Source organism: Phalaenopsis equestris, unplaced genomic scaffold, assembly GCF_001263595.1.
Source record: "Phalaenopsis equestris unplaced genomic scaffold, ASM126359v1 Scaffold000573, whole genome shotgun sequence".
Taxonomy (NCBI): domain Eukaryota; kingdom Viridiplantae; phylum Streptophyta; class Magnoliopsida; order Asparagales; family Orchidaceae; genus Phalaenopsis; species Phalaenopsis equestris.
This window is the reverse complement of record NW_018165013.1, coordinates 145,072-157,215: the sequence shown is the minus strand read 5'-3', so window position 1 is coordinate 157,215 and position 12,144 is coordinate 145,072. Positions and strand designations below refer to the sequence as shown.

Genomic DNA, 12,144 nt, shown 5'->3' with positions numbered 1-12,144 from the left:
TATCTGTGTGTGTGTGTGTGTGTGTGTGTGTGTTAAAAGACTTGGAGGGCAATAGAAGGTGGCGAAATGAACGAGCCAGAGAAGGAAGAATGACCTGAGCAAACTTCAAAAAAGGAAAATTTAAGTTTATATATTTAATTAATGAATTTTAATATCAAAATAAAATTAATTAGGATTCGACAAAGAAAAATACAACAACAACAACAAAGCCTTAATCCCACTACGTGGGGTCGGCTACATGAATCCTTTTTCTCCATTGCGTCCTATTTAGTGTCATATTTTCATTTAGTTCTAGTAAATTAAGATCATTTTTAATACAATAAGCCCAAGTCTTCCTAGGTCTACCTCTGCCTTTCTTAACACAAGTCGACAAAGAAAAATAATGGAAATTTAATATTTTAAATAAAGCAAATTTAATAGCTACTTAAAATGATAACGAATTAAAGTTCTGTTATATGAATACTCATGTTTAGGCTTTCAATTTTAAAAGATTCGATATAAAGGCAAATCAAATAACAAATTAATTGACATCGAAGTAAATAGTCATTATTTTAGTGTGGTGATATTTTTCTTCTAGACCAAAAACATTAATTAGTACTTTTATTAATTATGTTGTAATTATTATAGATTAGGGATTTTAAATTCTAGTAAACTTCTGCTCATATTGTAAGAATGATATGTGTACATAGCATTATTTAAATAATTTATAAGTATATTTTATTATACGCAAATGGGAATAAAATATATTTTTAGTAAATAATAATTTTGATAGAATTTTTATATGTGCATGACTGACTATGATAGAGTCACCTCTTGATGTTACTAGTGAGAGAACATTAAGGCATTTGTGCACGAATATGGAAATGGATATTAATATTAAAGAACTTTAAGTGGTACAATTTTTAGACTGCACCTATAATGATTTGTACAGATATAGAATGATATTAGCATGATATTGACATAGTAATAAATTGAATAGCTTGTTAATGTTAATATTGATTTAAGTAATATATTGCATAGCATGTTAAATGTTTATATTGATTTATTAAAAGTTTAACAGGCATACATTTTACTTTATTTTTTCATGTATTTTTGTGGTTTAAAAGTATGAGTATTCACATGTTTGTTTAGCTCACAGTAATTTTAATCAACTTTTCGGGTTAATTAAGTGATTAAAAGATGAACGACAAACAAGAAAACGTTTACAGAAGATGCCGACAACCAGTAAGGAGCAAAATGTAATTTTGTTATTTTAATTTAGTATAAATAGTGATTCTTTTATCTGTTAAATTATAGATAAATATAGAAAATTTAGTTATTACGATCCGAATGCATGTTCCCGTCCGGTTAATTTCACGCCACGGGTCGGATTGTGACAAACAATTTTACAATATATTTATAAAAAATATAACATATGTCCATAATGTATTTATCCAAGTTCTTTCCCACTCACTCTCCATTCAGTTAATGCAACAACGAGATTCAGTTCCTTTGCCATTTTTGTAGCTACAAGTTAATCTATGTATGTGTGCACCCTCTCTCTATATACCACTTTCAAGGGTTCTTGTATTTATAAGTAACAGCTCTTATGTGTAAATTAGGAAAGATTACTCATGTACAAAAGCATATTTCAAAAGGTCGGTGTTAGGGCAGTGAAAACATGTCATTCTACTTAAACATTGTCTTCCAAAGTATAGTATTCAAAACTTATGATGAACAACATTGTTGGTAGCCCCTTGTATGATTTGATGCTTATAAATATATAATGTAAGGCATGTAAGGGAGGTTTTTTGCTTTAAAAAAAAAGATAATTTTTTTTTAGTTCAATCTTGCATGCTGAGTTGGTTGTTGGTACTTTCAAGTACAAAAATCCAGGTTATCAGCATGTATTAGCATGAGAGATGATTTTCTCTACTTGGTCAATTTTTTTTTATTCTCTTATAAAAAATTCGTGTTTAATTTTGTGTACTTATTTTTAGTTAAACCTATAACCATGGGCTTCCAATTAACTTATGAATTAAAATTAGGTTGCATATTTTTTGGACTTCAAATTTTTCACTTGATTTCTTCAATTTAGGCAACTAGTGAGAGTTTAGTGTGAATTTCTCATATTTTTCTGGTTTACATTAAAAGAGGAGAAAATATTTTTATTAGCGGCTTGTTAAACTGCAAATTTTCAATTTAAATTATGTATGTTCATGCATCGAAATATTCAATTACAATTAGAAATACTCACCCTAAGAAATCCCACAACAAAGGACGTCTAAGCTTAAAATTTGCAGTGTGGAGTCAGCTTCAAGTAGGACAATTTAAAAAATTGAATGATGCAATATAAACAAAATCAGCTATATTTTGTTTCAAGACAAAAACAACGGGTCTACGAAGAGGTTCAAACTTCTAATAGAATATTCAATGAAAGGTATAATCCCCAAGACTTCTGAAAAATTTAAGAGAATTCTTCGAATGTTACACTATGTAATTCCCAGATAGTTAAACTTGTTCTATCAAAATCAATGCAAGAAGTACTCAATCATCCTATGTTAGCATTGCAATTAATATCACCTGCATGATTCATTTCAAAATTATAAATAAGGTCATTATGGAGCATTTGAGTGTTACATAAGATTTATGAGTCTTATAGCTAAAATTTATTTAAGGCTCATTGGGTTTCATGTAAGTTTAAAATAAGTGCAAGACAACTAAGATTTCATTTTCACTCATTTTGAATGTGGATTAAATTGCAATTTTGAGAATTTTCATAGAATTTATGAAATTTGAAATCAATAATGTGTCTAATTACATCCAATCAAATGATTAATTCACAAACTTTGACTTTTTTAAAACATGATTCCTAACATTAAGCAACCGTATAAGGACTTCAACTATTATCATAATATAATTTATCTCCTTATAGATCTTAAGCAAAACACTAGAAATGAACTTAAGCTACAACTCATCAAAAATATTACATAAGAATTTATACAAAACTTTATGTATTGAGGAAACGACAACCACATTATTAGGACTATGCCACATGATTTATGCTCCCAAATAAAAATCAAGGTATTAAAACCGGACCGGACCGACCGGTTTAAACGGTTTGATCGGTCGAACCAGGTTCAGGGCTGGTCTTGTTTAGTTAAAAACCTTATGCAACATCGAACCAGCCAAAAACCGGTTGAAATGTTGGTTCACCCATCGAAATGGTTTCCGGTCCAAATTTTTACAACTTGTGCTTAAAAGTTTTTTGTCACTAAGTTGTAAGGACTAAGGACTAATATAACAATAAAATAAACATATTATTTAATGTCATGGACCCACCAATCCAAAAAGGTATCCAATTTTTTGGAATAATTGAATTTTGTTTATACTTTCTACACCTTTATTTTAAAGATCAACTAGTGAGTCCATCTTTGAGAAGTGAGACTAAGGCCCTGTTTGGCACAGCTTTTTCATCGACGGTGGCGTTTTCAGAACGCCGCCTACCCGTTTGTTTCGAGCGTTCGTTCGGCGGCGTTCTGAACGCTGCGTCCCGCGGTTCGGTTTTTCTTCATTATGCGGATCGCGGGGCGCCTCCTGCGTTCGGCGTTGGCTGTTGGCGTTAGGGCTGCAATTCCTTCTTTTGCCCTTGGTGATCTCCCTCGCGCTCTCCCCTCGCTTCCTCCCTCTCCGAACGAAAGCATCATTAGGGCTCGATTTCTCGTTCTTTTTCCCTCTCCGGTAAGATCTGGATTCGTGAGTTTTATGGATCGATGAATTTTTTTTGGTTCTTCTACATGTACCTGCTTCTATTGCTTCGGATCTCTGAGTTTTGCGAGTGATTGTTTGGTAGTTAACATATTCTTCTAAAACTTCTCTTGATTTGGCATCTGTCTCACAAAGAACTTCCATTACTGGGAAACGTCTTACAAAAAAATTGTTTACATTATCCGTTGCATCTCTATTGAATGCTACAATATGGATTTGGGAAAGGAGTATCTTTATTACATGCTACAATTCGGCCATTCTTTTCTTCATCTCTACCCGATTTCTGTTGGTTCAAATCAGATTATGCATATGACCTTGACATTATGGATTATGCATATCACATTGCAAGCATGACATATGGTAACATCAAATTATTGCTTAGTCGTCTATACATATGATTAGTCAAAAAACTATTGCTTCTGAAATATGAAAATAGTAAGATTACTCATATCACCAGGCAAAATATCCATTCTTAAGCAATTGCCAGAACATTTCTCCATATCGAAGATGTTTCAAATTTTTAAAAACCTGAGACAATTTTTCTGATATGGGGAATGTATGAACAACAAACGAATGCTTCTAGATGCCTTTGAAATTTCAGCAAATATGTAAAGAATCAAGTGGTATGTATGTAGATATTCAAATTTCTGTAACAAGTGTATGACCATATAATATCATCCATATGTTCTCCTCAAAATCTGAGACACAATGCTCAATAGAATTATTCCAAATGGTTTCAGTGAATGGCATTAAATTCAGCAAGTGAATTGATTTCAGCCAATAACTATGTTCTCAGCCAATAACTCTGTTATATGGATCTTGCTTGCCTCTTACTGCTAGCCACTTCATTATTAATTGACACTAGTCACATATCTTGGCATTCAAATGAGATTTACAGTGACATTTCTCCATATCGAAGATGTTTCAAATTTTTAAAAACCTGAGACATTTTTTCTGATATGGGGAATGTATGAACAACAAACGAATGCTTCTAGATGCCTTTGAAATTTCAGCAAATATGTAAAGAATCAAGTGGTATGTATGTAGATATTCAAATTTCTGTAACAAGTGTATGACCATATAATATCATCCATATGTTCTCCTCAAAATCTGAGACACAATGCTCATTAGAATTATTCCAAATGGTTTCAGTTAATGGCATTAAATTCAGCAAGTGAATTGATTTCAGCCAATAACTATGTTTTCAGCCAATAACTCTGTTATATGGATCTTGCTTGCCTCTTACTGCTAGCCACTTCATTATTAATTGACACTAGTCACATATCTTGGCATTCAAATGAGATTTACAGTGACATTTCTCCATATCGAAGATGTTTCAAATTTTTAAAAAATCTGAGACATTTTTTCTGATATGGGGAATGTATGAACAACAAACGAATGCTTCTACATGCCTTTGAAGTTTCAGCAAATATGTAAAGAATCAAGTGGTATGTATGTAAATATTCAAATTTCTGTAACAAGTGGTATAGCAGTTTTCATGTTTCTGGAACATTCTATTTCCATCCTACACAATGAAAGTAATATATCCATCCTACACAATGAAAGTAATACACCTCATGTTTCTGGAACACCTCATTTCCATCCTACACAATGAAAGTAATACACCTCATGTTTCTGGAACACCTCATTTCCATCCTACACAATGAAAGTAATATATCCATCCTACACAATGAAAGTAATACACCTCATGTTTCTGGAACACCTCATTTCCATCCTACACAATGAAAGTAATACACCTCATGTTTCTGGAACACCTCATTTCCATCCTACACAATGAAAGTAATATATCCATCCTACACAATGAAAGTAATACACCTCATGTTTCTGGAACACCTCATTTCCATCCTACACAATGAAAGTAATACACCTCATGTTTCTGGAACACCTCATTTCCATCCTACACAATGAAAGTAATATATCCATCCTACACAATGAAAGTAATACACCTCATGTTTCTGGAACACCTCATTTCCATCCTACACAATGAAAGTAATACACCTCATGTTTCTGGAACACCTCATTTCCATCCTACACAATGAAAGTAATATATCCATCCTACACAATGAAAGTAATACACCTCATGTTTCTGGAACACCTCATTTCCATCCTACACAATGAAAGTAATACACCTCATGTTTCTGGAACACCTCATTTCCATCCTACACAATGAAAGTAATATATCCATCCTACACAATGAAAGTAATACACCTCATGTTTCTGGAACACCTCATTTCCATCCTACACAATGAAAGTAATACACCTCATGTTTCTGGAACACCTCATTTCCATCCTACACAATGAAAGTAATATATCCATCCTACACAATGAAAGTAATACACCTCATGTTTCTGGAACACCTCATTTCCATCCTACACAATGAAAGTAATACACCTCATGTTTCTGGAACACCTCATTTCCATCCTACACAATGAAAGTAATATATCCATCCTACACAATGAAAGTAATACACCTCATGTTTCTGGAACACCTCATTTCCATCCTACACAATGAAAGTAATACACCTCATGTTTCTGGAACACCTCATTTCCATCCTACACAATGAAAGTAATATATCCATCCTACACAATGAAAGTAATACACCTCATGTTTCTGGAACACCTCATTTCCATCCTACACAATGAAAGTAATACACCTCATGTTTCTGGAACACCTCATTTCCATCCTACACAATGAAAGTAATATATCCATCCTACACAATGACAGTAATACACCTCATGTTTCTGGAACACCTCATTTCCATCCTACACAATGAAAGTAATACACCTCATGTACCTGAAACACCTCATTAGAAGGAGGGAACACCTCATTTCCATCCTACACAATGAAAGTAATATATCCATCCTACACAATGACAGTAATACACCTCATGTTTCTGGAACACCTCATTTCCATCCTACACAATGAAAGTAATATATCCATCCTACACAATGACAGTAATACACCTCATGTTTCTGGAACACCTCATTTCCATCCTACACAATGAAAGTAATACACCTCATGTACCTGAAACACCTCATTAGAAGGAGGGAACACCTCATTTCCATCCTACACAATGAAAGTAATATATCCATCCTACACAATGACAGTAATACACCTCATGTTTCTGGAACACCTCATTTCCATCCTACACAATGAAAGTAATATATCCATCCTACACAATGACAGTAATACACCTCATGTTTCTGGAACACCTCATTTCCATCCTACACAATGAAAGTAATACACCTCATGTACCTGAAACACCTCATTAGAAGGAGGGAACACCTCATTTCCATCCTACACAATGAAAGTAATACACCTCATGTTCCTGGAACACCTCATTTCCATCCTACACAATGAAAGTAATACACCTCATGTTCCTGGAACACCTCATTTCCATCCTACACAATGAAAGTAATATATCCATCCTACACAATGAAAGTAATACACCTCATGTACCTGAAACACCTCATTAGAAGGAGGGAACACCTCATTTCCATCCTACACAATGAAAGTAATACACCTCATGTTCCTGGAACACCTCATTTCCATCCTACACAATGAAAGTAATATATCCATCCTACACAATGAAAGTAATATATCCATCCTACACAATGAAAGTAATACACCTCATGTACCTGAAACACCTCATTAGAAGGAGGGAACACCTCATTTCCATCCTACACAATGAAAGTAATACACCTCATGTTCCTGGAACACCTCATTTCCATCCTACACAATGAAAGTAATACACCTCATGTACCTGAAACACCTCATTAGAAGGAGGGAACACCTCATTTCCATCCTACACAATGAAAGTAATACACCTCATGTACCTGAAACACCTCATTAGAAGGAGGGAACACCTCATTTCCATCCTACACAATGAAAGTAATACACCTCATGTACCTGAAACACCTCATTAGAAGGAGGGAACACCTCATTTCCATCCTACACAATGAAAGTAATACACCTCATGTTTCTGGAACACCTCATTTCCATCCTACACAATGAAAGTAATACACCTCATGTTTCTGGAACACCTCATTTCCATCCTACACAATGAAAGTAATACACCTCATGTTTCTGGAACACCTCATTTCCATCCTACACAATGATCACATGTTTTTATGGTGCCAATTGGCTGTTCTTTCACGTAAAAGCGTTGGCTGATGTTTGTAAAGATTTTTCTTGCTAATTGTGTTGTAATTTGCCTTAAGATTATGCATGACAATAGAGTTGAGTCTGCTAAAAGTCTTCTCAAGATTTTTCTTGCTTGAATCAATAACCAAATAAGGCATTGTTGATTGAGACTTGTCTTGCATCAACTATCAGATGATTTATAACAACATATAGTGTGGCATGTGTAGATTATACGCATGATGATGATTGATATGTTGGGTGTGAGCAGGTTTTGTAAATTAAAAATGGGCCCAAAAGGTCTTGTAAATTGGTCCAGTTTAGCTCCTTGCAACTCGGTTTGACTCCTACTGGCTTAAAAATTTGTTTTTTCTTGGCTGAAATAGTTGAATTGTGCTGCATCTCTTATGGTTGAGAAATGGTAATACAGAAGATTTATAACAACATATAGTTCTACTGCTCATGCATAATCTTAAGGATTACATTAGATGTGGGAATCTTTTTAATGCTATTATTTTAGATATTTTCGGCTGTATTTGCGGCCTTCTCATGTTACAATTTGTAGGATTTTGGCTTCTAGCCGCCGATGTGATGCAATTAACACATGGGTTTTGGTGTTGAGCCAAAGAAATGAAAATTGTGTTGTAATTTGCCTGCGGTGTAATTTGAGACAGGCCAGCTCATTGACAATTTTTTTTGGGATTGTGAATTATCCTAGCTTTCTTGGAATTTAAATTGAGGTACATGGATTAGAATTTTCATATTACACATGTACTTAATATTTGTAGTCCTCTCCAGTGAGAAATACAGCTTTGTACGATTAAAAATTTGATAATAAATAATTTGAAGAAAAACTCGACATAATGTTTAAATGTATTGTCGCTACCGGAAAATTTACTTTCAACCCAAGTGAAAGTACCTTTTCAGGGATGCCAGATGAATTTACCCCTGAACCATTGACACCTGATGAAGATGTGCGTAGCATTAATCAGAGGGAGACGGGGGAGTCTAGCACAATCAAGAGGCCGAAGGTTGCTAAGAAAAATAAAGAGAAAGAACATGTTATGAATACCTCCTTCGATCGGTTGATTGAAGCATTTGCCGCTCCACCTATCTCTGATGCAAGCATAGTAGACTGTTTGAGGCTTTTGGGGACTATTCCTGAAGTTGTTGCAGATAGAAGATTTCACGCACAGTGTGTAAAAAAACTTGAGGATTCAACTAGAATGAAAATATTCATGGCGCTTGAGCCTGAAATGCGGCTTGAATATTTGCGGGTTTTGTTTGAGGAATGATATTATTTATGGATTCATTATGTATCAGTACTGATTGAACTTCTACTTGTGTTGTTCTTTTTTTTAATATATGTTTGTTATTCTATATGTGTCATTGTACATGTCTAATCTTTCTATATGTAGCAAATGAGAATTTTTATTATTGAATATTAATGTTGATGTTGTTAATCATTTAGGATGGACCCGCAACGTCAACGTCGTAGGAGAATGGCATTTGCTACAGCCGTTGCGATATTGCTGTTGGACTATTACCAGCGTAGAACTACTCGCATTCCCCGTATGACATCCACCTTTGTTGGAGATAGATGGGTTAGTGAAATGCTTTCGGGACATCCAATAAGATTCAGAAATATATTCAGAATGACGAGAACGATTTTTATGGATCTTCTAAACGAGTTATGTCTAAATCACGGCCTTCATGGTTCTTCTAGAACCCTGTCTCGGGAGGTGTTGGCAATAACACTGTACATTCTGGCACAGAATGAGTCAATTCGAGGAGCTATGGAAAGATTTCAACATTCATCTGAAACAATTAGTCGCTATTTCTCAAAAGGAATACAGGCACTTATTAGCTTAGCTGCTCAAATAATTAAACCAGAGGATCCATCATTTGCTACTACTCCAGAACAAATTGCCAACGATCCTCGATATATGCCATATTTCAAGGTAATTATTAGTGGTTTTAATTTGATACATGATATACTTTAATAATATTATTACGCTCTTGTTTTTCAACTAAACAGAACTGTATTGGTGCAATTGACGGTACACACGTTGATGCCCGAATACCTAACAACGAGAAGGTAGCATACATCGGTCGTAGTGGTTCAACAACGCAAAATGTCATGGCCGTATGCGACTTCAACATGTGTTTTACTTTTGTGGTTGCGGGCTGGGAAGGAAGTGCACACGACAGTCGTATTTTCTCCTTTGCCACGAGGAATAGATCGCAGTGTTTCCCTCACCCCCCAGCAGGTTAGTTTTGTTTAGTAATTTGAATATGTGGGATTGTGCAATTTTTTATTAACATTGTTTCTCGTACCAGGAAAATATTATCTGGTTGATGCAGGATATCCTATGCAACGGGGATACCTGAAGCCCTACTCGGACACGAGATATCATCTTCCTGATTTTGAGCGAGCTAGTGGCACGGTTCGTGGCAGAAAGGAAATGTTTAATAAACGCCACTCATCTTTACGCGGGGTAATTGAAAGAACATTTGGAGTTTGGAAGAAGAAGTGGGTCATCTTACGTGATATGCCGTCGTATCCTTTCCAAAAGCAGGTGTACATTGTGGTTGCAACAATGGCACTACATAACTTCATCCGAAGACATTCCTCGCAATCAGATACAGACTTCAGTATGGCTGACAATGATGAACTCAATATTTTAGAGCAACCAACAGGACATGTGGGGGGGCATTCATTACCTGAGGAGGACATAGAATCTAATGATTTTGAAGATCAAGATGCTGATAGTTTGGCTGATATGATTGCTTTAAGGGAGTCTATCACAGATGCTATTTGTGGCTATTGATCAACCAAGTTTTCTTTTCATAAGATTTTAGGTTTATATTCATACCCATTTAATTATGTTTTTTTTTTTAAATACCTTAAGCTGACATTTCATTCTTTTGTTATTTTCACAGTTATACCAACATGACCTCCAGAATATCAAGTACAGACAGAGGGATTTTGTGTTATTGTGGACTACCGTCTCCGTTGCTAACGTCACGTAAGGAGCATAGCTTTGGGAGGCAGTTCTATGGTTGTGCCAGGGGTGTTTCAGCCCGTTGTGGTTTCTTCAGGTGGGCCGATAGTCCATCATATTACACTGACAGTAGTCATGCCAGCAGTCATGTGAATCCGATGTTTTTTCCGGCTGACAGTGCAGATGAGGACAGGCGTAGCCAGAGTCTTAAGTTGAATATTTTAATATTTCTCCTTGTTGTTGTACTTGTATTTGTCCTTTTTTTAGTTCTCCTGGTACTCATTAAGGTGTGAGAACTGTATGGTATCTTTTAGAAAAAATCTGTGATTATCGTATGTTTCTGCACTATATGTTTCTTTTCCAACAATAAGCTATTCTGAATAAGCTGCCCCAAACAGTTTTGATTCAAACAGGGGCATGAATGTCATTTAACCACCAATAAGTTGGTCTGAATAAGCTGCCCCAAACAGCAAGCCAGATTATTCTGATAATCTGCAGATTATCAGATTATCAGAATAATCTGCTTATCAGCAGATTATAAATAATCCACAGCTGCGCCAAACAGACCCTAAAAGTAAAGCATGTGAAAAAAATATTTTTATTTAGAGTTACACAATTACTGCAAGTGAAACTTATAAATTATTAAAGTTGATAAATTGATTTGCATAATAGAATAAACAATTTAATAAAAATGATTACTATATAATTAATCAATATAATAAAAAAACAAAAAAAAATTTATTTTGTGATTAATAAGATTCATACAATTTTTTTCATGAAATATTTTTAATAATATATCATTTTTAGTAAAAATATATATATTTTTTCATCACAAAATTAAAATAGAATTTCTTAAAAAAGATAGGAGTATAAATATTAATATTGGATATTTTATTTTGTGATTAACATTTTCCTAAATAAATTATTATTATTATTAGTATGTGTTATATAAAGTATTAAAATATATGAAAATTTTATTAAAATAATTTAAGACCTTATTTATTTTTAAATAACTACCTTTATTTTTATAAGAATAATTCGCTCAAAAGCACTCCAAGAGAAATTGATTTCAATATTTAACACCTCAACTTTAATATTGCTAAACATACACTCAAAAACTTTAATATCACCTCTAAAATATACCACTATTAAAAGAGGTTTAATCCCATCTGACAAAATTGATTGGAGAGATGATTTTATTATGTCATATTATGTTTTGTAACAAACTTCT

The 12,144-nt window shown here is 34.1% G+C and overlaps 2 protein-coding genes and 1 long non-coding RNA gene across 4 annotated transcripts in view; 1 reads left to right on the top strand and 2 right to left on the bottom strand.

Moving 5' to 3' along the window:
- Positions 1-12,144, bottom strand: part of LOC110029461 (PHD finger protein ALFIN-LIKE 1-like) — a 52,130-nt gene that overhangs the window by 9,172 nt on the left and 30,814 nt on the right. The gene's annotated exons all lie outside the window — the stretch shown is intronic.
- Positions 5,272-7,821, bottom strand: LOC110029462. Of its 2 annotated transcripts, XR_002294546.1 has the most exons (4): positions 7,742-7,821; positions 6,823-6,962; positions 6,592-6,749; positions 5,272-6,518 (listed from the first exon to the last, which is right to left on the bottom strand). It is a non-coding gene; the product is annotated as an uncharacterized LOC110029462 (long non-coding RNA). The 2 variants fall into 2 exon arrangements; XR_002294545.1 differs by lacking the exon at positions 7,742-7,821 and having other exon boundaries at positions 6,823-7,000.
- LOC110029460 (putative nuclease HARBI1) lies at positions 9,397-11,208 on the top strand (the record flags this gene model as incomplete). The annotated part of the gene is given in 3 exon segments (XM_020731763.1): positions 9,397-9,869; positions 9,947-10,178; positions 10,249-11,208. Coding segments are annotated over 3 exon segments (1,196 nt in total), but the record flags the coding sequence as incomplete, so codon positions are not given.